Here is a 26338-nt window from a genome sequence, read left to right as displayed (position 1 = left end):
GGTTATAGTTGGAAGTTGAAAGGTCATTTATTCCCGCCAAAATCGAATTTCTAACTTTGACGTCACGAAGCTTAAGGGTCCTATTTTCAAGCGGTTTTTCACGAAAAGAAGGTTTGTACAGCGGCTTTTTGTGGTTGAACATAGTGGTTTCGCATCGACAGAGTTTTGGGAGTTGCTGAGGTGACGTCTAGTGGTAGAGAATGTGATTTTATCAGCGAAGTATCTTCTTTTTCCTGAAAAATGGGAGGGCGCCATTTTTCTTTTTCTTTTTGTCCAAGCAGACCCAAACAAAGACGAATTTCCCCCCTGAACATGCTGGTCACCGCGGCCTTGGGTTGATTGTGCCCGGTGCACCAAACAGAAATTTTGGATTAGGAACTAGGGAGGGTTTGGACAATTCCTGGATTGGAACTAGGGCAGGGAAAAAAAAATGATTTCGTACTTCTCCATTTTGAAACCCCAAATAAACTGGGGTGTGCTAGCTGTCACTGTCCTGCTGATTTGCAAATTTTGATGTGTAACGTGGACTCATACGCTTCCTGATATTGCTTTATTAGCACTATTGTTTAGACTCTTCAATATCATTCATAGAAATACAGTAAAGTGTAGCACATTAATTGATGGCTATTTTTGTGTATAACTATTTTGCACGTATACGTTTTATTGTATTCCTTATTTGACTGCATAATTTAGTTGCTTGATGTACAAGTATTTGTAATAACAATTGTTTTTATATACTTTGTTTTTCTAGTAGAGTTTCATGATTGTTGCCGGCGAACCCAAACGACAGTTAACAGATGAAAGCCACATCCAGATACCAGTACAAGATTATTTGTCATCGATAAAAACCGAAAATGCACATTTTCCTATCAATGATATTTTCCAAAAACATATTCTTATACACAGTATGCCGAGGGGCATTAAAGTTCCCCTACCCTCCTGGCAAACAAGATATGATAGCATTTATAAACAAATGATTTCACATGAAATTCATCAGGGTAAAATATCTGTCAGTAAGGATGAGGCAGCATATCTTAAAAATCTCATCACCAAAATGGCAGGCCTTAAATCTATACCATCCACTACGAAAAATTATGAATTCGATAGAAGTTTAAAATTGGCTTCTCCAGATGTTGTTCCAAACTTATCAGTTTTGTACATTTACTTCATTGTTATGAAAAGCTTCATTGAAAACGAAGAACCCCCTGATTTTTGTTGTGATCTTTTCATTTTTGTTTTTTGTATTTTCTTTCCTGATATAATAAAAGGGACATCTTCTGTATTGGAATCTAAAGAACATGCTGTTATTGGCCAAAAGGACATGTATGAAATGAAAGGGATTAATGTAACGCTAGAGAGCGCTGTTGATTTGGTGTTTCAAGAGAATACCGGTATGGCCAGTTTTATCAAACATATTTTTAGAGATACATGTAGATGGGGAAAAAATGAGTATTATCAACTCCCAATGAAAACAGATGATAAACAGAAAAGTAACAATTTCAAGGAAGTGCTTTTATTTGTTCCTGGAGAAATTTTAGATATAATGTTAGAATTTAAAAAGATCATTCCAAATTTAGAGACCCATATGCATGAAGATGACAGTTTTGTTATGAATCGAAAGGAAATGAAATCAATTATTCTAAAATACCTGTTTACCTCAAATTTGGTCCCTGCAAAGAATATTCCTAAATCTAGAGCTAAAAGTAAAGGGAGTGTGGTCTTTGTTCTTCCCACTAGATTATTTTTAAGCAGGCTTTTAAAGGAGATAGACTGGACAAATGATCCAGTAGTTTATAATACTAAAGGGCATGTATATCGCTACATCTGTAAGCTGTCGGGTTGGAAGGTCTACTTCACCTGGCCAGAGCATACAAGTGGTGAGCTTTACGTTTATTTTTATTTATTTATTTATTTATTTATTTCGATTTACCACATTTGTGGAAGGATTGACATACAATGTAGCAGGTGAAATATCACTTTTTCAAGATGTGTCAAGTCAACCCAGACCAGATTGTAAGGTTTGGACCATCGCACACCGGGGCATGCCCCTACTCTTTTTGAAAGGTTTGGTGGTTCTTCAACATTTGCGGGGTGTGGCTGTCCCCAAACATGGGACCTCCATTTAACGTCCTATCCAAGGGACGTCCCTAACCCTAGATGAGCTAGTCGAAGGGCCAACGCTCTAGAACACGCTTATTTTATTAAACAGCGAAAACGATGTAACGCGCCTCTCCCGTGAAAATACCCTCAAGTAGGCTCTTCTTTAACACTTCTAGCAGAAAGTTGGTTTACTGCAGGTCCATAAAATTTGGTATACTTAAAGAACAAGCATTGGTGCGTCAACCGGTGGCCAACTTATTGGTGTTAAATGAGTCACACTATAAGAAATTATCCACTGAACATTGCGTATTTTAGACTCATTTTACGCCATTTGTGTTGGCTTGCAGCAGGTATGTAGCGTTCATGAATATTCTTGAAAATCTCTGTGCTAATTTCCAGAAACCTTACCTTTTATTTGATATATAGTTTATTGTTTATTTGAAAACAGGGGAGCGCAGCACCCGTATAGAAAATGTTCACTTTGTTGAAAAACAGGACGCGGCGCCTCCCGCGTTCCGAACACAATTGGAACGCGTCGGAGGGGCAGAAACCACGGGGACTTGAGGTTCATTTTTGTCACGGCGTCGTAAACACCAAGAATTCACTAACCCTCTTATGGTTCGTATGTTGATTCTCTCAAACTTTAGCTTTCCATTGGTAGGTAGTTTGATGTCGATTTAGATAGTTGAGTACACGACGTAGAATACTGACAATGTCCACTCCGTTATGAAGACGCCGCAACTAGCGTGTTCTACCTACGCGCGCGGTCGCTCTCCGTGCAATCATGGAACTTCGCGGTCAAAAGTGTAACGGCGTTGTAAGCATGTAGAGTTCATGAATCGTCGTGAAAATTCGTGACCTAATTTTTAGAAACCATGGCTTTTATTTCATATATAGCTTATTGTCGACTTGAATATAAGGGAGCGCAGCACCCATATAGAAAATGTTCACTCCGTTAGCTCATCGCGCGTTCTACCCCGTGAGCATGAAGCCAATGAACCTGTCCGTCTTGTTTTTATCGTTATCATAAGCATGTAGAGATCCTGAAACCTTTCGCAAACGTGTGCCATGATTTCCAGGAACATTACTCATTATCGTCAATTCGATCATATAGCTTATTGTAGATTTGAATGGTTGAAAGCGCAGTGATGTCGGCTCCTTGTGCGTTGTACATTGGAACGCGGTCGCTCAGGTAATTTCGATAAGCCTGTTCTGTATTATACGTTTGTATTCCCGGTGATTACATACAATGAAACAGCCCCGTTCTCCTCTTGTTAGCGTTGTTCACACTCAAAGATATAAACAGGTGTAGGTCAACATGAACATTTTGTTTAAATACGTGAAGAACAGTCAGTTTGTGATCAACATCATACAAGTTTGTAATGTGCTTTACGCGTACATATATAGATCAACTGTGGTTTTACTGATTGTGAAGATACTGAGCTGTCACAAAGTGCATAAAGTATTCAATCATGTACATGTTTCCCTGTTAACCACAGACTTTATTTAGTTTGTGTAACACCAAATCCATTGTTCGAGAAAGTGACGGGCTCATCCCTGACCGATGCCAGTTGGGCGCGGGCCTTTATAACACCCCCATAAAACTCCTTTCTGCTGTACCTAGTAATTAGTGCCGTATCCGCTACAAATTTGTGCTGTACCCGGTGATTTTTGCCGTACCCACTGAAATTTCCTGCCGTACGCGGAAATTTGTATCGTGCCCAGGCCTTTTGCGCGCGCTGTGTCCAATTGCGGGCATCGCACGGGCATAGCGTTTAGTCACTAGAAAGTTGTGTATAAAAACCATGTACGGCAACAATGCACTGTCTCATATACCTACGCTGACCCAACTTCAAGTTTTTTTCCCACACAATACTAATCTGGTACCTCCTATTTTTGGACTGACACAAAATATTAGATACTTTCTGTACAACAGTTGTCTTTTCTATAAATAGGAGCGTCTGGAGTATGGTTGCTAGCATATCACTAGAATAAGCAGCTGTTAACAAATCCCTAACGTCAGACCCAAATGTTCACCAAATCATCGGGAGAAATACATGTATAATTGAGAGTTGAACCACAAAAAGGGCTCAACCTGGTCCTTATCTTCTTGGTCCCACCGCCATCGCCGGCCCCGGTGTTTATTTTGCGGGTGAACTGTTAAAAAGTCAGAGGCTACCCTGGTTTCTCGTGCCCGCTACTCGTGCCAAGGGTGTTCGATCTTGTGCCGTTTTAGAAAAACCCGGAAGTAGAATCGAATATTCGATGCTTGGCCCTTCGACTAAGCTAGGTACTCATTTACACCTGAGTGAAGTGAGGCAAGTCGTGTTAAGTGCCTTTCCCAAGGGCAAAAGGTCTGGGCGCAAGTTCGGACATGTCTCTGGGCACAACCCTGGGATTAGATCCCAGGTCCACACGACGCCACTTCGTAATACTAGTCTACATGTACGTATGTAGTACTAGTCTACCAAACTAGCCCACACCTTATGATAATCAACACTCTCTGTCCAAGTCTGGATCTATCTGTATGATTCGACAATGTAAGTTTAAGACATCCAATAATAAACAAGATTGGCAACATAAAAAGATGTTGCCATGGCGAGGGTGGTCTCTAGCTGCGTATTTCTTTTTTAGCCCACATGCAAATAAGGACCTCGCATAAATCATATCAGTCGATCACCTTCTCTACCAAAATAACACAAGGTGTCCAATGTATGAAAATCTTGTTTTCACAAAAAAAGATATCGTACCATTTCCTCATAAATTATGTAAATGAGGTCCTCTATGCAAGATTTGCGTCTAATAGTGGCCACATTTACTTCCAAATGGTGCAAAAATGAAATCCCCATCATTTACCACTATGGATTTATAGTATTTTGTCATTGATTATGCAAATTAAGTATCAATTTGCATAATTGATACCTATCAACATTTATCTCTTTCTCAGTTACATATGTCATGTGTTTGAGACTCCTATAATAGAATGCAGCTGATTTTTATTAACTGTTCTCATTCATTATGCAAATCAGATATTGATTTGCATAATTGGAATATGATTATGTAAATCATCACCTAAGCTATCTACACACCAAAAATTATGATGATCCATCATCCCCTTCTTGCATTATTCTCTTTCAAAGTTTGAGTCAAAATCAGCTCCTGCAGTTCCAAAAAAAGCCGCTAGGGGGTCCAAATCTACAGGACATATTTTCCTAACACAGAGCTATCCACCACTTAAAAATCATGACTATAGCATGTTCAGAAGACGAGATTTGAAAAGTGAAAGTTCCCCTGCAGTACCATAGAAAGTCGCTAGGGGGCCCAAAATCCAATCATTACAAGGTCTCCTACAGACCTACCCACCTACAAAATATATAGACAATACATCCAGGCATTCTTGAGTTATCGTGCCATAGACTTTCACATTCCTGTACAATTCCTAGAATTCTTGCAATCTGCACACAATATAGTAAAAATTTGGCTCGCCCCTGAGGCGTCGCCAAAAATTTGGCTCGCCCCTGAGGCGTCGCCAATAAGTCATTCAAGGTAACAGTTACTCAAGCAACATACTATTAGTAATATTTGAAAAGGTTCAGATATTTCATCTCTATGATTATTCTCTGGTCTATTTGAATTTGTTGATTAGGAAATTTAAAAGTGGAGGAGATTGACTGCATTTAAGCCATTACTTCATCATATGATGCTTGTAAGATACTGAGCTTTACTTCAGCCACATGTTATGAATTTAAGGGTTCCCCCGAAAGTGCGAAATGGAACGAAATGGAACGAAATGGAACGAACTAAAACATATGTAACATTATGAAATGAAATACCAGTAGATAGCGAAATATAAGGAACGTTGTAACATTCACAGTAGACGGGAACAGGAAGCAAATACATAATATAACGTGTTTTATTTCTTGAATCTGTTTGATAATAGTAAATACAACTATTTTGCCGCGGTTGTGTGGCTAGATTCTTCCCTGAAAATGGGTGAAAAGTTATCCACCACTCTTCCTTTGTGTTTACCAACGATCTGCAAATGAACTGCTGAAAATAGCAGGGAAAACAAGCAAACGGAACTGAGTATCGAAGTAAGGACTAGATTATACAGAAGTTGGTGGTAACATTGCATCTCGTAATTCAACAAGAGGGCATGAGGCAAGCGTAATGTTATTATCTATACAGCGTGTTTGCGTGTTGAAAATGGAGCCCCGCGTGTAAATGAACCGCCAATATGTTATGTTGCCAGCGCATCGGAACTGTGCACGTGGGCGTGCTACCGACAGGTTGAATCAAACTCCGACTTCCAAGTTTTATTTACATACGGTTTGGTCCATAACTAGTACGTAGCATATGCATATCTCCGCAACAACGATTTTTATACAACCAATTGTTCGGCTGGTCGGCTGTCGGAGAATGGACCCCTCTTCTAATGATATGCAAATGCAGCTCTGCGCTGCGTCACCAATGTAAAATTTCATACTCCATTCAACCACGGACGTGGGCTGAGACTACCTCTGGTGATTTCTGCTTCCTTGTTCACGACAAAACAAAGGGAGGGTGTGAACGAGCAGGACATGTATTTCACAGTTCACACAACACGCAAGCACGCTGTTTGAATAATGGTGAATTACGAGATGCAATGTTACCACCAACTTCTGTATAATCTAGTCCTTACTTAGATACTCACTCCGTTTGCTGGTTTTCCCTGCTATTTGCAGTAGTTTATTTGCAGTAAAATCAAGGAAGAGCGGCCGAGCGCTTTGCACGCGGCGCTCCCATTGTCAGGGAAGAATCTAGCCACACAAACGCGGCAAAAACGTTGTATTTAATATTATCAAATAGATTCAAGAAATAAACACGTTATATTTGCTTCCTGTTCCAGTCTACTGTGAATGTTACAACGTTCCTTATATTTCGCTATCTACTGGTATTTCATTTCATAATGTTACATATGTTCCATTTCGTTCCATTTCGTTCCATTTCGCACTTTCGGGGGACCGAATTTAAGAAGCATTTACCTTCATTTGGCTATTTTGATAATAAATAATGATTGTAGCTCTGTACGGTAAAAGTAATCGTACTGTTTGACAGACATGATGATATGTTGGCTTTATTCAGACAGATATCAACCTTTTGATATATGTAATTGAAGGACTGGAATGTTTCAAGATACTCTGTAGGTGTGCCTGTCAGGAGAATTTATATGTCAGACTGCATTAGGTACAATACATAATTTGTAGGGCTGATTTTATTTTCTATCATTTGGTAGGTGGAAACAGCAAGGCTGCTGCTGAGCAATTGGTAGAAGACATCCAACGGCTACCTGGTCAGAATCATGTGGTCATCTTGCTTCAGTGCGGCGTGTCCACCATTGATACCATCAAACCAGGAAACGTAGTCCCCATCATGACAGTAACAACCAGCAACGATAACAGTAGTTATGAAAGTTTGTTTCTCCCCAAATGGCCCAAACTTTTATTAGATAACTCTCATCGTTCCTTTGTGGAAGCCTGTGAATCTGAAATCAACGACCCTGATCGTGACGTCAAAGTTGCAGTGACTGAACCCTTGGATGGCTACATCTGTGATGCTTCTGAATCCAGTTCTGCAAAAGTCTCCAATCCCGGAAAGGTCATTTCTCAAGGTCTACCACTGTTCAGAGCCTTGAAGGAGAGGTTTAGCTGCCTTGGAGTCATATTTGGGGTGACTAAGTCCCTGGATGATCGTGATACTCGGCTAGCCCAAATAGTCCTATGTAACTTTGTCCGTGAGTTGTGTGTCCGAAACCTAACCAACGGTGAGCATTGGCCTCCAAAATCATCATGTGCATTGGTTATAGTAATTAGTAGTAGTAATATTTTGCTAACAAAATTGTCTGCATTGATTTTAAGTTGCTTCTGATATGACTTCATTGCTAAATACTTAGATATATGGCATATTACGATATGGCTGCAGTCTCAGACTGGCATTTAATATTTCTTTTGCTACTCAAGTAATATGAGCATGCATGTGTAGTGTCATTACAAGTCATAGTTGCCTCTTAAGAGGTATTACTTTTGGTCAATCCTACTTTCATTAAATTTCAGGAATGTATAGTATAGAGCTATAGTCACTTGAAAGTTCATCTGTGTTGGTAGAAGTCATTCTGAATGGAGTTTAAACTGTAAACGCCAACACAATAAATTGGACTTACACCCAAATTTTTGACTGATCAGCTGCAGTCAAGGAGTGAGCAATCCACTGCTTCTGTGACGTCACGTTATGCGTATAAAACACGTGAATCGGTGAGCAGTGGATCATATGTTGCCTATGAAAGTCTATATATGGCGCCCCCTGTCTCTGTTGAGGGATGGTTGTAAAGCCTGGATGTAGATGGGCTCCTTAATTCCTCTTGCAAAAAAAGTCTGATTCTGTGTCCAATATCTTAACTTTGTCCAGTGAAACCGAGTGTCCAGGTGACTCAATGTGTATGTCAGTCGAAAATTTGGGTAAGTCCAATTTATTGTGTTGGCGTTAACAGTTTAAACTCCATTCAGAATACGTATAGTATGATATGATAATATACTCATTAGACCAAAATGTAGAATGGGGGGTAATAATGCTCTGGAAGCTGTCTGTGAATCCATGTGTCTTAGATGTGCTATATTACTAGACCCAGTTTAGTCATGAAGCTTTTGTATTGTTTTGCTTCTTTATCAGTGCTGGCTGGTGCCAAAACAAGGAGGAGCAGTGGAAAGAGCAGAAAACCCCAATGTTCCATGCAACAGAACCCACCACCTGAAAGCAGAACAGAAGCTCCTCAATCTACCGATGCAGGTAAAAATGTTACAATATCTACATCTACGTTGTACTTGTAGCCATTGTCACCTTGCTTGCTTATGCTTATTGTCACCATATTGCAACAATTGTTCCCTTCACAGTACAAGCATTTATAATAAATGGCTTATGTCTCTTGCATGATATTCCCATTACAAAGTCAAGGGTAACACAAATCCCATTTAGGACACAGCGAGGCCGACAGCGTGCCGCAGTCCAGTGAGATACTCCCTTTAGTGTTGAAAACATTTTAGTCACACCTGTTCACAACTTAAGAAATCTGACTCTTTCTTGACATTAATGTTTCTTGTTTGTTTCTTGTTTTGTAAGCCGACAAAACCAGGAGTAACGGGCTCCCGCAGAAAAGGTCCCAGGTCAACCCACCATGTTCTGAATCTGATGTGCCAACGAAAAAGGGGAGAGGATCAGAAAATCCGCAGAGAGATGATGAAGGAATGCCGAGTGGAGCCAGGAGGGACGGTGGGTCAAAAGGTGAAAATATCCATTTAGGCCTTGTTCATGATGCAGATTTAATCAAAACAGTTTGATTTGTTTTGGCTACAATCCGACCTGAAACGGTTTACATTTTGTTTTCAAGATGCAAATTCGCACCCACGCTCAAAACGGTTAACTTCGATTTGCATAATTTAATCTGTGATCCTGCGCCTCCTTATTCTTAACGGTGCACACCCCAGTTCTTCCGCGACCGGGGTCCACGGAAGTGCCCAACAAAAAAGTGACGAAACGGTTTCGAGGGGCTGGGTTTGAGTTTAGATTTCTCATAATGTGCTTCGAACTGATATTAGATACTAGCATGGCTAAACAGCGTATGAATTGGTGTGTTTTGGGTGAAAATTGCGTTTCGATCTGAGTCTTACTTCCGGATATCCATCCGCGTTGATGGTGAAATGTCCCTGGGCCCGAGATTGACCTTTGTTGCGTTCTGTGGGTCATGCTGACATGCCTCGCGCCGTGGATGATTAAAGAAATCTAAGTACTAGAATTTTCTTTATAATTGGCTCGACTGTACGCTAGATTTTTCTCTGTCTGACAACATCAGTCGTTTCTACCCAGAAATTTTTTTCTACGAGTTTTATCCTACGCAAAAGTGCCAAAATTTGACCATCATTTTTGACGTGAAAATTATGTTTTTGTCTCCTGATTTACCAAAATTAGAGAGGTTGAAGAAACAGAACTCAGCTGGTCCTGTAGCGGAAGGGATAGGCTTTTATCCCATACACAGTTGATTTACTTCGGAATACTTCCCTGGAATAGACAGTACCTAGACTCGAGGGTGCGCAGCCTCCAATTGAAACCCCAAATAAACTGGGGTGTGCTCCCTTAAGCCTCAGTTGTCTTTGATTGGCACTAAACAGCTGTCCTGTGGAAGCTACATTCCTTCATGGCCTTGAGAATTTCTTTGTACACCTCCCGGTTCCGGTATACGCCATCAAGTTTCCTCTGAATCTCCTGATTTCCCAGTATATATATATCAGGATTCCAAGGTTTCGTTAGTCGACCAGTTAGAACTCTAGTAAGTGGCCATAGCAAGATTTTACAATTAAAAAACCCAGCCCAAATATCCGATTTAGAACTGAAAACTTTCACTTCTCCGCCTAACAAGAGAGATGCCGCAAACTATGACCCCATGTACCCTGTGTACATCATGTACATCATAAACACCGAGGCAAAACGGTTTCATGATGACAATTCCCCGAAACCATTTTAATTTTGAACCGTTCTAGATCACCTCTGGAGGTACTTTAGAATGAAACGAAACTAGAGCTGTGTACCGGTACAGTACCGATACAGTACCAGGTACAATCAATTAGGTACAGGTCCAAAATACCTGAACCCTGGTGGACTGGTAATGGACCAGTACTAATCAGGTCAAGCCTGACTCAGGGGATGGCCACCTTGACAGATAAAATTACTATGAAATTACCGTGGGTGGCAGTGCACTAAAGCCACATCTATACTATACTCCAGCACATAAAACACATTTGCAAGGCTGGAGTCAAATCTGTGTTTTCATAAAAATAATACCTAGCACAATTAGATATTATGTTGTTACCAGCTCAAACATGCTTTTGTCCTTATCGGAAATCTACCATTTTCTGAACAAGTAGTTTAGGTGCATGTTCAGGTCTGGACCTGTACCTAAACCCGTGTACCTGTACCTAAAATTTGTTTAGGAACACAGCTCTAAATGAAACGAAACTGAGCATTTTTGTTTACATTCAAATAATTTGATTTATCCTGCCGAAACTGTTCAAACCGTTTTGATTTTAGCATCACATACATGATACATCACATACAGATGTATTCACTTATGGAACATTGTAGATGTAATCAAACTGGTAAACACATTAAATCCACACAAAATAAATTTTAACTGTTACTTTTCAGATGTTTCTCGGTACTTTTATTTCATCAAGGAAAAGGTGAGCTCACGTTGGAAGGACCTTGCTGGCCAACTTGGATTTGGTTGGGCAGACATCAACGACATTCAAGGTCAAAACAAGAACTGCAAATCCAGCTGCCTAGACATGTTGCAAGAATGGCAGACAAAGAATGGGGATGATGCCACCATAGAAGTTCTGATTTCAGCCTTGATGGAAGTAGAGCTGAAGAAAGTTGTGGATGATTTGAAAAAGAAATACCCAGGTACGATAAGCACTTGTTTTTACATTCAAAGTCTTTATACCCATTCAGTAATGGTTTTGCTAGTGCTTGCTTGGTCTTTTTGCGTGTTTGATGTACCTGTGTGAGCTTGATATCTAATATTTAGTTCTAATGTTTTTCAGAACTTCGGGACATACCTGCACTCCTTGAGTAACAGCGATCCAGATAGATACTTATGGTCCTATATAACTTTTTTTTTTATAAGTGTATATATTATAAGTGAAAATTTACAGTGCTTAAGTCCAAACTGTTAAATGATTGTGTACTTCAGCTGTCATAAAACATAATGTCGAACAATGGTGATTGTACTGTAGTTATTGACAACTTTGAAGCCTCAATAATTTTTTTTATAGAATTATCTGACAAAAACATTCCAGACTGCCTTCTAGCAAATAACATATATTTTAGGAACAAGCTTTTGTACCTGATGAATTGAACTAAACTATATTTTGATGGTCTTAAATGACCTGAAATAGATTGAAATGTATAAAGATATTCAGTGTTTCCAAATGTATCTGAATTACCATTTTCTACCTTATAAGTGTACAAATATTTTTTAGGGATAATAGATGTGTTTCAGAAATAGTCATTGAATCATTGTCAGATTGTTAAATATTACATGGCACCAGGCATCTTTTAGTAAGCACTCATCATTTTAAATCAATTGGGCCATGTTGATTTTTTGTATGGATGACATCCTCTAATTGCAAGCATGTGAGTAAAAAAAAAGGTTTGACAAAAAAATTGCCTTCATCATGAAATCTATGTGGTAAGAACAAACGGCTCAACACAAAGAGTATGGTATACCAAATAATAGATGTCATCCATATAATCAAATCAACAAAGCCTTCGATTGTATTCTTTGTTCTATGTTCAAGATTATTGCACTTTTGTCATTCCTTGTTTTAGTAGGTTATAAGATTGATTATTGTAACATTATATGATTTAGTTGTTATTAACTATTATTTGATTTGTCAAAGTTGTACTAATCTATGGATTAGCTGTTAAGTCACATGGAGGAATATTTCGAACAAGCCGGTATGGCTTCATCTCTACCCCCACTACGTTTTAACATGCATTTAAATTTTTGCTGGTGCCTATGGGCTCCACCATGATGTTTCGAGACGGCATGTTGTTTTTTCCCATGTTGTTGATACTATTTTGGCTGTGATAGGGTTTTCTTGAGATTGATTTGATGTTAAGGCAGAAAAGGAAAGTAATGTTGTTTTTTGTTGTTATTTCTGTTAGGCTGCACCAAGTAATTTTTATGGATGACGTCCTTTGGAGACCCTAAATCTAATGCGAGGGCGCAAAAAAAAAACAAGAAGGGCCGAAAAAAACAGTACATGGTACTTGATCCAAAACAGACTAAAGAACGGAACTTTTCATACCTCAAAAACAGACTTGGGCCTAGGAGCTTCAGTTGTGGCAGGTGTCTAATGTCGACCTCCATGCGGATGAAGCGGAATTTATTGGGTTTTTTTTTCTTGGAACAGACCAAAATCAATTCGCGCGCGGACGTCATCCATAAAAGTTACTTGCAGCCTTATGTACATTACTTGTATTACATGCAAATAAATCAAAATAATCTCAAACATAATCTCGTATTGTAATTGTAAAGTACACCATATCCTATCCGCATTAGAAATACCAAGAATTATACATTTCTTGTGACATTGTCTTACAGCCAACAACAATGTTTCCTTGGTCCTTTGAGTGGTTGTTAGATACATGTTTGACTGTATTGCCAACTTTTTGTTTCTTATCTAGTGCTCTTGTGATAGCCAAGTAAGGCTTACATGTAGGAAAAATGTTTCGTTTCTGGTTTGTCCTGAAAAAATTAGGCTTGGTTGGTAGGGATTCAATTTTTTTTTTCATTTGTATTGATAAGTACAGTGTATACACATTCTTACATCAACGTCACAAAGCCCCCATCTGCCAACAGTGAAATACAGGAATTCTGTTATGAATTCATTACTCGGATGTCAGATCTAAAATTGTATGCCCCTGGCCATCAGCCGACCAAATAGAAAGGCTAGGGTCAGCAGGCTTTTTAAGGGTCTTTCACGTAACCAGGAACACATCTTTCCTTTTCTTAGGCCTAATCAAAACTAAATCACCTCTTGTCATTGATTCAGATACTTGTAGATAACATGGTTAGTAACTGGCCCCAAGGAGTCCTGCTATATAGCCTGGACTTATGCATATCAGGTTGAACCGTGCACAAGTACTTTGCTCCAATCCAGGGTTTGCAAAGAAAAGCAGCCTTGCATACCTACCAACTCTACACGAACGTAGCACTATTCTCTTTATGTGAAATACTAAACATTTTGGGACGTCCCCATCGTAAATTAAATGTATACCATGTGACATAAACAAACCATTATGCCTCTTTTGATTGAGAAAATATCTACAGTAAAGTTTCTGAGGGGGGCGGGAACCAACATATTCAGAAGTTGATCGCCACGCCCCTTAATATGACCTCCGTTACTGAACACAAGAGTAGTCCAATAACAAGCCCCGTTTTATAATCAAGCTCGGGTGGTACGGTGATCACGTGACAGCAGGTGGGTCTCACCTGCAAGTGTGCATCATGGCGTCGCGACAAGAAACGGGTAAGACCTATTAAACTAAATCACCCGCTGCGTGGTTATCAATCGTTTCACAGTCGTAAACCATTGTGCGGGAGGGAAGTAGCTCAAGGAAGCAACAAATTTGGGCAGGAATCAGAATGATAGTTTCGCTGAACAAAAAACGCACGTCGAAGTAAACTTACTTCCGGGTTTCGAAGTAAACTTACTTCCGGGTTTGGAAGTAACGGCGAAGCAGTTAGTTTTCCAGCATGAAACTGACTGAAAGCTTAATAGGTACAGTTCGCCATATTATATCGTCCGTGGTTTCTGCATTTACTTCTCTTTTACTACCTCTCAATGGCATTGCATTAAAAGGAAAAGTAGGAAATACATTGTGAGGTGAAACGCTTAAGACTGAAGGAGGCCATGTCTGAGTATAACGACAATTAGCTTAGATGTATCAAGTTATACAATGTATGTCGTACTGGCTGTGGACAACATTGTTTGCCAATACATTAAAATGATTCCCTTCGATCTTATGTACACATATAGACGTTTATTGGTCTCAACGATTCTTCCAGATGTACGTAGATATTTCCACGATGTAGTGGACAACGCCAAACACCACTGGGAAGAGTTAGCCCACAGACTGGACATCCCGCAGCCGGACATTCGCGCTACGGACATGAAGAGACGGGGTGACCCCACCCAGTGTTGTCGGGACGTCCTGGACCTGTGGGTGGGGATGAACGGACGTAGAGCGACACTGGACGTACTGAAGGACGCCCTTGTGGGATGTAAACACCAAGATGTAGTGGATATTATAGAAGGTTAGCATCAAGGTTATGTACATGTACGTTAGTATCAAGGTGATAAGACCCCACCAGTGTTGTCGGGACGTCCTGGACCTGTGGGTGGGGATGAACGGACGTAGAGCGACACTGAACGTACTGAAGGACGCACTGGTGGGATGTAAACACCAGGATGTAGTGGATATTATAGAAGGTTAGTATCAAGGTAATGTACATGTACGTTAGTATCAAGGTGATAAGACCCCACCAGTGTTGTCGGGACGTCCTGGACCTGTGGCTGGGAATGAACGGACGGAGGGCGACACTGGACGTACTGAAGGACGCACTGGTGGGATGTAAACATCAGGATGTAGTGGATATCATAGAAGGTTAGTATCAAGGTTATGTACATGTACGTTAGTATCAAAGTGTTCAGACCCCACCCAGTGTTGTCGGGACGTCCTGGACCTGTGGGTGGGGATGAACGGACGTAGAGCGACACTGGACGTACTGAAGGACGCCCTGGTGGGATGTAAACACCAGGACGTAGTGGATATCATAGAGGGTTAGTATGAACGTTATGTACATGTACGTTAGTGTCAAGATGTTAAGATCCCAACCAGTGTTGTCGGGACGTCCTGGACCTGTGGGTGGGGATGAAAGGACGTAGAGCGACACTGGACGTACTGATGGACGCACTGGTGGAATGTAAACATCAAGATGTGGTGGATATTATAGAAGGTAAGTATCAAGGTTATGTACATGTACGTTAGTGTCAAGATGTTAAGATCCCAACCAGTGTTGCCGGGACATCCTGGACCTGTGGGTGGGGATGAACGGACGTAGAGCGACACTGGACGTACTGAAGGATGCACTGGTGGGTGTAAACACCAGGATGTGGTTGATATTATAGAAGGTTCGTATCAGCCATTTGATTGAGCAAGGAAGTTTGGAGATCATTTGGGAAGTCCCATACGTTATAATTAGTCAAAGAAACGGCAATAAGATTACACATACACTTATATGAGAATGGTATTTTAAACAAGACATATCCATCTACCAAATATCAAGACAATCCTTCTAGGCTCTCAGAGTTATTTGCCGTGTTGACATACAGATACACAGACACACAGACACACACACAGACACAGACACACACACACACACACACACACACACACACACACACACACACACACACACAGACACATAATAATGATAAACGTTCGGGTTTCTATCTCTTTTCCAGGCATAGTGATTTAGATGGCCATAGAAACTTTCGAAACCTTGGTATGACATAGATTCTGACCGTTGGTACCATCCTGCTGTTTTTGTAGGCAAAGATGCCATTGGCGGAGCGAGGAGGCGACATCATGGCGACTATGGACCGTATGACTCAAACGTCACAGGTTAGTCTATCAATGTTATCAATAATGTTTTTACGTCTATGTTGTGAAGGATTTGTACTTCTCTGATAATAACATTTGCAACAGTTATGGAGTTCTTTAGGGATTGTGCCTATATATACTAGTAACTCTGTGTAAAGACTATTCAGTCTCTACAGCTGGATACGATTCGGAAATTACCTTCTGACATTTTGAGTGACATCCATCACTCTTCTCAGCGTCTCTCGAATGAACTGGAAGAACTCCAAATCTTATCCTGTTGTAGAGTTTGAATTTTTTGTCTATATTGTTTACATGGATGCCCATTCTTCATAAAAGTACTTGTAACTTTACTGGAAATGTTTAATTGACGTATCCCTCCTCCAAACGACATGCCCATTTATTTTTTATTTTATTTATTTTTTATTATTATTTATTCATTTTCCATCCAACAACATAAACAACAGTCAGTAGTTCAGTAACATGAATAAGTGTCATATACAAATTGACGTCAGTAATAACTTGTCATATAGAAACAGTGTCATATAAAACAAAACTTTCTCCGTCCAGTAACAAGTGTCATATACAAAAGAAAACTTTATCCATTCAATAACATAATTTCAATCAAAACATAGATAATAGTGTCATTTGAAAAACTGAAACACAACTGAAAATAACTTATTGTAAACATAAAAGACATGCCCATAAAAGACATGCCCATTTATGATAATTTTGTGCTTACAATCACACTTTGTGTCTTCAGATATGAGAAGGGTGTTCTTACTGATAAAGGAGAAACTTGGCGTCCGTTGGAAAGACTTCGCCCGCACGCTTGACTTTGACGAGGCGACTATAGACGTGTTTACCTACAAGCATAGAGACCCTAGGGACGCCTGTATGGACATGCTGGAGGATTGGCGCCAGAACAAGGGGAGGGGGGCAACGTTAGAGGTGCTGAAAGAGGCTCTGGAAACAGCAGGCCGCATGGATGTTGTGGATGCTATCATAGGTACTTTATAACTCCTCCAATGATTGTAAAATCCCATTGTTATCCCATACTACATGTACTACATCACCTTGTATTAAATAGATAGATAGATAGATAGCCTAATAGAACTGTAGTTAAATATGTACCACACTTGGTACCAGTACGACATCTTGGGGGAGTCAGGGGCTGCCTCGTTTTCGTGCGCGCTCGCGAGATCTCGCATGGGCGAGAATCTACGTGACTTGTATCCGGAAGGAGAACTATTGTTGTGCAATAAAGTTATTATCATTATGAAACTAACATGATCAATATTTCAAATTTGAAATTTACTTTGCATACTATGGCATAATCACGAGACATCCTATTATGAAGCATTGACCTCATTTCTTTCATCATAAAATCAAATGTGTAACATCAAATGTTATTTTATCTTTTTCTATAATTTTGAGTATAGAACATGAAGAAGAGTTCAAGATCAAGAGACGACGAGGATCAGCACCTAGGGCTGCACAGATGTCAAGGAACCCAGAACAGAAGAGAGGTAAGATGTTTGCACGACTGCTTTAATTTGTAGACGGTAATGTTACACGTTTTTATGAAGGAAACATTATCTAGTCTTGCTGTATCTTAATACGATTGTAGATAACAATCTCAAGTTTGTTTTTGTTTATTTCAGTGTTCATCAGTTACACGGTAGATCCGGACACCGATCCGCACCGCACACAAAGACAACGTGACTCTCGCATCGCTCTACAGAGGGAGAGAGTCAGAGCTCTGTCAGACTCACTACGTACCAACGGTGTAGATTCCGTCATCGACCAATACCTAGAACAAAATCCACCCCACATTTGGCCCAGGTGGACAGAAGATGAGATACACATGGCCGACTACGTGTTAATGATCTGTACCCCAAACTATCTAGAATGTGTGACCGGTAGAAAAGATGAAGAAGCAACTTCCGAGTACAAAGTCAGATTCGAAGGCAAAGTGATCTACGCCAAGCTAGCAGACCCAAAAGTTCATGAAAAGTTTCTTCCAGTTTTCTTCGATGAGATCAATCGTGACAACGTTCCTACGGTTTTCCAAGGTGGTCATTTTTATGGACCAATAGATAGAAATCCGAGATATGGACAGGATACTTTTAACCAATTGTTTTATAAGATTGTAGGGAGTGCCCCCAAGGAGAAACTTCCACCCCCTGTAGGGAATATTCCTTCAGGGCTAGTACCAGTGCCAAGACGTACATAAACTACGTTGTATAAACACCCTCTTGTTGTTGCCTTTCGGTTGTCCTTTAGGCCCAAGTACTTTCGAGGACTAGAACTAGACGCCACAGTAGACATGCTTCTTCTTGTAAATATAGGTGAAATTCTGTAGCAGTATTGGGCTAAGTGAATTACTTTTGTCAAAGGACACGCCATCATCTTAAAATGTATATTTTGAAAAAAGAAATTGTAATGTATCAACTCAATATTTTCATATCTATATAAATCACCCAATGTGAGCAGCAGTTTCAATGTGTAGTAATTGTTCTTTATCCACGATGTCCTTCTGAATAAAGATGTTATGTAATGGTATCCTTGTGTTTATCAATTAATATATAGAACTTGCAGTAATAGTAACAATATACTGTATATACATTTAGAATTGATTGGTGCATGTGGAAGTATACATAAACGTCGTATATGTATCCAGACTTAGATGCAATATGTTCGATAACTTGCACAATCCTTGGTTGGATCAAGAAGGTTATGGTTAATCAAACTACTGTTGTAGATGAAATACCACATATACCTATAGTATGACATGTACACGATCGGTTGAGATGATCACATATATAACGTTTTATCGTGGCACAAACGTTGACTATGAAAATACATGTACAGGGTCTTGAAACCCTACCTAGAAATCACGCCATATGCATTGTTTATCAACAAACCTGACACGTTCGCAGCCTTTGAAACAAGTCACCCGAGGCAGTGACCTTAAAGTGCAAAGGTCAAACCGTGTTCTCGGTACGAAACACCTGAGCCATGTAATATGGCTCCTGATTGGCCTTCACAAAACCAACGAGGTATGTAACCTACCTCGTGATTAGTTGTTCGCAAAGACGCAAACGCAATGATAACACGACCATTTTGCGGTCGAGTGTTGCCCAAGCCTTGCAATCGACCTTGTTGTGATCGTCGACCAGTTACCTGCAGGTACATATGACTATTTACAGGTATTGACCTAAGCTAAGGTAAACATGGTATGTTTGAACAATACGAGACGCACTTTTATCAAAACGCAGGCCGTTAGTGACCTTGCCCATGCGTATGGGAGACCTACATTTAAGAGGTAAGAACGCTATGTTTAAAAGCAATCTCCAAAACATCTTATACATTTACAACACAAAAAAGTTATTATCTGCAATGACAATCTTTCTGATATAATAATAAGAACTCTGTGTATTGTGAAATACATATGCTGCCCTTCTATCATTCGATCACTTCTGGGTGTCTAACGCTACAGAGACTATAGATTACGAATGTTATTTACAATACACATAATGTATTTACATCTCACCCTACGTTCCAATGCGTACAGGTTGACTATAAGAGTTTTTTTTCATTGTCTTCTATGTTGATTTTAGGTGATGTGCTAAGGCTACCACCATGTCTCAACTGTCCGCTCGTAACGTGCTGTACCTAAAGATCTCAGACAGTCTTACTACAGAAGAGGTTAGGAGTCTTCGGTCCTTGGTCACCATCGACGGCCATTTACCAAGAGGAAAGGTAGAGAAAGCGACCGCTCAGGACATCTTCATCATGTTAGAACAGAAGCTTATCATTAGTAAGGGCAACCTGGGCTTCCTAGTGGACATACTGACACATTTGAATCATAGAAGGTTGGCGGATGAGGCGAGGAGGGTCGAGAGAGAAGAAAGAGGAGAAGGTAAGATGTTAATTGAGAAAGGTGTAATATTTCATGCTTTTAAAACCCCAGGTATCATTCACACATATCTCGTTACTCCACCTGACAATGTATGTACATGTACATACCCAAAACTCCATCGATATATATGTTATGGCGTGAACAAATGAAAACGAAATCAACAAACTACCACTCATGCTCAACATAATGTATAAAATGCTAGACCAAGTGCACTTTTTCTATTTGGTATGATAATGTAGCTCTTTTGAGGTCCCTGTTTTTTAAGTATGATTTGTTATTTTGCATAACCTTATTTCTTCATGTGTCTGACCATTGTCATCATATATGCACAACGACACATTGAAAAAAAATCATAACGTTACACTTCGTTCTACTAAATACAGGACACGATGTACATGTACCAGATCCTGAGCCATGTCGAACCAAAGTTCAAAACACTAAATCAACAAAACCACGGCCGGGTAAGTAAGTTACTTTAAACAGAGTCATTTAGTATATCTCACATATGGAACATATACGACAACAATTGTATGTGGCATGGTTTGGCACGATAACCATTACTGTATGAGAATTTGTTTGCCTTGATTTACAGTTAGACGATGCACAAAACCAGAGGTGGAGTCTGGAGGAAGTAAGGTATCTACAGAAGCCAAAAGAGGTATGGCCGCCATCTTTGTTTACTCTTTACTTTGTGAGGTCCTTTGTTGATGCAGTATCAACAAGAGTCTGAAGACCCAAAATCTCCATGAAATTTGGTTTTATATATGATGTGTTTTATTATGGAGGTATAGATTTTCCTCATAACCAGCTGTTGGGAGCTGGGTAATTCTTGTCCTAGATTTGAGACTAACAGATTTGACAGGTGTGACTTCCAACCACATGCCTAGAATGGAGGTGTAGATATTCCTCATTACTTATGCAAATTTTGTCCCAATTTGCACAATTTGCACTTCAGTTTGTACATCTCTGTTCAACCTACCTGCATACCAAATAACATGAAAATCTGTTGTTCCTTGCTTCAGTTATTCTCCTTAGAAGATTATTACGCCATTGCAGTTCTAGTGACACATACCAGGGGGCCCAAAATCGACCTTGACCTTTCTCCTCGCAACAACTACCCACATACCAAATACCACTACAATCCATCCACACGTTCTTCAGTTATGCTGACTTTAAGCATACGGTGACACAAACATACACACACGCAAACACAGACGCAAACGCACGCAAAACAATATCCCCATGAAAAAAGTCTTTTTTCATGGAGATAGCAATGCATCATACTTTGGTATGGAGTGCCTGTATTTCGGGACCTTCACATAAATGAACTAGCGGCCTTCTGTAGGTTTTCTTTATCATTTAAAGTGTAACAAATAGAGATCATCCTTGCTTGGCAGAATATCGTTACTTCAAGAACATATCGATAGTCATCGCGATGTTTATATAAGATGGATTGTAGTACCAATAGATGAATAAATAGATATGTATATCTTTATACTTAGTCCCTTTTATGATATATCAAGTGTTGCAAATAGATGTTCATTACTTAGTACATTACCGTTGTTCTAAAAGCACGTATTAAGTATTGTTTTATATAGGATCGATTGGACTAGATATGTATATCTTTACACTTAACCCAGTCTCATTTTTGTTCCAGTCTTTATCAGTTACTGCTCGGATCCTTACACCGATAAGAAACGAACAAAAGAGGCAATAAAGAACGACGTAGAACTGCAGAAAGAACGAGTGAAAGAACTCAGTGACGAACTCCGTAGAAACGGCGTTGACAGTAGAATAGACCAATACGAAAACTACAACCCACCCACCTTCTGGACCAAATGGACGGAAGAACAGATCGAGAAATCGGACTATGTGTTGATGGTGTGCACTCCACGCTATTTAGAATGTATTAGGGGTATGAAAAACGAAGAAACATACACAGAAAGTGGCGCTAGCCTTCAAGGTATTCTTTTCTACAGTCAGTTGGCAGACCCAAAGCTTCATGGCAGATTTCTCCCCGTCTTTTTCGATGAAGTTGACAGAAATCTTGTTCCAACATGTCTAAGAGGTGCTCACTGCTATGGTCCATTGGGTGATAGACCTAAGTATGGTCAGGAGAAGTTTGATCAACTGTTTTGTAAGATAGTCGGAAGAATTCCCAAAAATAAGGTTCCTCCGCCGCTAGGAAGGGTTCCAGAAAAGTTTAAATCTCGCAAGAAAGAAACTTAGGTATAGCTAGGTAAAACTTTGCTTTATTTGTATTTTGACATAAAGTTCAGAGTTATAACCAAACATTCTTATAATTGGTATGGGGTGATTTTGTATAAGTACGTGTTGTTGTGACACTCAATAAACTATTGAAGACCATGTTTCGCTTCGTAGATTTTATGCATGCCAGACACGTGCAAAGAAAAAGTGAACGGTGTACATGAGTACGTTACAGTATATAGCGGTTTGCCAGTATTCAGTATAACAATTAATGCAACAGTTTCAAATATATAATTAATAGAAGACAGAGACCATAACGTAATAAATCTACGTAACTGATGTATTCTTTAAGAATTATTAGAGAAACACAGTACTGGATCAATTACTATCGTCACCGTTGACCTTTCAAACTACAAATACAGTCCTGCGTTGTTCCACCAGTTTGAACTTGCAACGGCCATGATTGTTTGACCTCCGGCCTGAGACATCAAACTGATTCGGACACGACAGTTGCAAGCTCTCCACTCATTGGATGGGAAATGATTGGGAAAAATGATTGAAGATGGCAGTTTACATGGAAACAACAAGTTATAATAATAAAAAATTATGTTCAACTACTGTATAGACCAATAAAACAAGAACCATAGCAGACCATGCATTCTAAGACAATAAACTACAAATGCAATAACATTTGTCTAGAGTGTCAGTTATTAATTTATATTTAGCCATGACGTTACCTGGAAGAGTACAGTTTCGGTCACGCGCCACACCTGTAGCGTCTCTTTCTCAGAGGAGCACTAGTATTTGGCAGAAGACAGGTAATTTATCAGTTCATTACGTAAACGTTTTAAGTTTTACCATATTTTGATAATTCTAAATATAGGTTTAATTTGATAATTGAGATTTTAACTGATTTTTTACAACTGGACGTTTTTATTGTCGAATGCTTTCTATACATCGACGTCTAGCAGCAAATAGATATGGCAATCCTTTTAAGTGGACGATTTCGAGCAAATCCTGGGTCTGTTGATAAAATGACTTTAATCGAGTGTATGTGATTAATTATTTTCGTTCTGCGTGTCGTGTCAATAGTAACAAACGGAAAAATTGACGACCCAAAGAATCGCCAAACTCATCGTTTGTTCCAGAACTGAGAGGAAGACAAGATGGCGCACGGTAGGGGTCTTTTGTTCTTTACGAAACCACCTTTCTGTTCCGCTATATTATATTAGTTATTCTGAAATTACAGCTCCTGGGCAGTCTTGTGCAAAATAGAATCAGTACAATATCATTGCCATATTACATACGTTTCAGAGATGCTACATCCTGACATATTTAAAAGATACAGGTGACTCATGATCACGTTATTGTTGTTGAATTAAAAAGGTGAAAATGAAAGTAAAACAAAGAATCTTAAGAAAATATGACGCATGTATTGATCTTCTCCAAGTTGAACGTAAATGAGGATATCTTTAGGTGAAAACAACCAATTGTCTTAAGATATCACGGTTTCTGACACCCCCTCCCGAAAGCAGAACTAGAAACAAAGAAAGACTGACCATTAACTTAATATACATATACAAAATGGTTGTTTTGATGTAACTTGAGATTTTCTGAATTCAGTTCTTGAAGTAAAACGACAATCGTTGTGAACTAATTCAGTGTCTGTGTATTCTCCGCATTTGAATGAATGTGTTATCTGCCATTAGCTGTTGAACTAATTTCTTCATCTCTGACAAAGCAGCAACACCAACGAGCAGCGGGACCAAGGGCACAAAACGCAAAAGGGGTAGTGGAGGAGGTACGTTAGAAGGGGCATTTGAGATTAAACACATGAACTGTCTTTTTATTTCTGTGACCAAGACCATTAGGCAAAATATGAGCTAAATGTAGAGATCTAGAACGTACATGTATGTACAGTATGACATATTTTAGTCACTGGTTTGGCAATAGGGTGTAGGATGAAAACGGCGGCGAAAATGAAACCAGTATTGTTTGTGGCACTCAAGCTTAACGCTACAATAATATTCTATTCACCAAGCTATGTGAGCAAATTAAGTAGACGCTTGAATACCTGAGGAAAAATACCCTTAAATACAGAATGAGTCAATTCGAGACCTGAAGTAAATAGCAAAATATATATTGTTGTAAGCGAAGTTTAAATCCTTAAAGATCCCAAATGAAATACAAAATTTATTTTTGTATTCTTATTTCAGCATCATCGTCTGCTCATACTCCAAAACGAGGTAAGACAAAGCGACAGTTTGATGTTAGATGTTTAGCAGCTGCTTTGCATGACTAACAGAGTGTCACGAAAATCAGAAACTAAAAGCAACAAGTACCGTAGACTGTCCGACAACTGTATGTCTTTCAATATGTTGTTTTATAAGACTGAATACCACGTGCCACTAGCAATTGCAGAATATCCCCAAATACGTGAACTTCACACTTATGAGGAATTTGCATCTTTCTGTTGAGCAAGGTACGTTGAAAACTTGAGAAACGTCTTTGACCTGAGCATAAATTGTAGTAATAAACGTTCATACATAGTTTGTATTCTATTCTCAGGATTGTATGAAAAAATGCCCAATATCTTTCTTCCTCTAGTGTTCATAAGCTACAGCATGGATCCGTACATCGATCAGAACCGCACGGATTTGGAGCGCTCCTTTGACGTTGACGAACAGAGGAAGAAAGTCAGGGCGCTTGCTGACAAGCTGCGTAACCATGGAGTGGATGCCTGGATCGACCAGTACGACGAACACAACCCCCCGCAGCTGTGGACCAGATGGATGGAGGAAGAAATAAGCAAAGCTGACTACGTCCTGATGATCTGTAGTCCACACTATAAAGCATGTGTGATGGGGCAAAGAAATGAGACGGCAGCGTCTGGGTTTGGTGTCAGGTTTGAGGGACAGGTCATCTACAGTTTACTGAATAACCCCCAAAACCACGGAAAGTTTCTACCCGTTTTCTTCGATACAATATATCGCAATCACGTCCCAACCGTGTTAGGAGGTGCTCACTTCTACGGACCGATAGTCACACCTCCTGACCTAGCCCATGAGAAATACCGTGTGCTGTTGTCTAAGATCCTTGGCAGACAGCCACAAGGCCAGGGCCCACCTCCCGTGAACCCACCCCCGTTCTAAAGGCTTCTCGGCAAAATGTTTCAAGGGAAACAGCATATGATTGTGCTTCTAAGATTACTGAAAACAAAGGAGATGAGGTATGAATTCAAATGTTATCCAAAAATTGAGGAAATTTCAAAACTGACGGTTTAAATGTCTCACATCCTTTAATTTGGATGTCTGATCAAATTTGCATTGACGTTGATAACCCACTAAACATAAAGTCTGACAGCAAACTTAGGAACCGTTCATTACAACTTCAAGAATTAGCTATAGATCGAACTGATTTTTGAATTGATGTTATATGCTGTAGTGTTGTATATGCTGTACATATCATTGCTAGAAATAACCCCGATGAGGTATGAATATCTTCTCAAAATGAAAAGAAGTTTTGTACTTTGTACTTTTTGAATAATATTGCATGCTATTAGTGATTTTCATGTAACTAACATTGCAGCATTTTGCTTATATAATTGTAGTCTCAATTCATTCAAAGGAATCATGCATATGAAGTAATGATCACCGTATACAGCATCTGAATGAATTGTACAAGATATTAATCAAGAAATATTCAATTGTAGTATCGTGTGTTTTATCAATGCATTGTGACATCCTGCTCTTGGTTTTGTCAGTGTTAAGTGATTTGTACTGATTCAAGATACAGTGTACACACATATATATATATATAGTTTTTCACCATTATGTATACAAACTACTA

At 39.5% G+C, this 26338-nt stretch overlaps 1 protein-coding gene and 2 long non-coding RNA genes across 3 annotated transcripts; all 3 read left to right on the top strand.

Moving 5' to 3' along the window:
* Positions 1-49: 49 nt before the first annotated feature.
* LOC136422268 (uncharacterized) lies at positions 50-9230 on the top strand. Its single transcript, XR_010753586.1, has 4 exons — positions 50-111; positions 752-1877; positions 7376-7903; positions 8806-9230. It is a non-coding gene; the product is annotated as an uncharacterized lncRNA (long non-coding RNA).
* Positions 9231-14146: 4916 nt separating this feature from the next.
* Positions 14147-18777, top strand: LOC136422267 (uncharacterized). The gene is made up of 6 exons (XM_066409923.1): positions 14147-14222; positions 14762-15185; positions 16309-16380; positions 17120-17365; positions 17799-17885; positions 18021-18777. The coding sequence occupies exons 2-6, from the start codon at positions 15026-15028 to the stop codon at positions 18590-18592; spliced, it is 1137 nt and encodes a 378-aa protein (XP_066266020.1). The 5' UTR covers positions 14147-14222; positions 14762-15025; the 3' UTR covers positions 18593-18777.
* A 1223-nt stretch (positions 18778-20000) lies between these two features.
* LOC136421888 (uncharacterized) lies at positions 20001-22577 on the top strand. The gene is made up of 3 exons (XR_010753533.1): positions 20001-20281; positions 20665-20939; positions 21939-22577. It is a non-coding gene; the product is annotated as an uncharacterized lncRNA (long non-coding RNA).
* Positions 22578-26338: the final 3761 nt, after the last annotated feature.

This window comes from Branchiostoma lanceolatum, chromosome 16 (assembly GCF_035083965.1).
Source record: "Branchiostoma lanceolatum isolate klBraLanc5 chromosome 16, klBraLanc5.hap2, whole genome shotgun sequence".
Lineage (NCBI taxonomy): Eukaryota > Metazoa > Chordata > Leptocardii > Amphioxiformes > Branchiostomatidae > Branchiostoma > Branchiostoma lanceolatum.
The sequence above is the reverse complement of the archived record's forward strand: the minus strand, read 5'-3'. Positions and strand labels throughout refer to the sequence as shown.

What these genes read in the sequence shown, in the direction of transcription:
- LOC136422267 (XM_066409923.1), top strand. Translation starts at nt 15,026, where the DNA reads ATGTACATGTACGTTAGTATCAAGGTGATAAGACCCCACCAGTGTTGT. An exon ending in TGTAGTGGATATTATAGAAG is followed by an intron (nt 15,186 to 16,308) that starts GTTAGTATCAAG and finishes CTGTTTTTGTAG; the next exon opens with GCAAAGATGCCATTGGCGGA. An exon ending in GAACCCAGAACAGAAGAGAG is followed by an intron (nt 17,886 to 18,020) that starts GTAAGATGTTTG and finishes TGTTTATTTCAG; the next exon opens with TGTTCATCAGTTACACGGTA.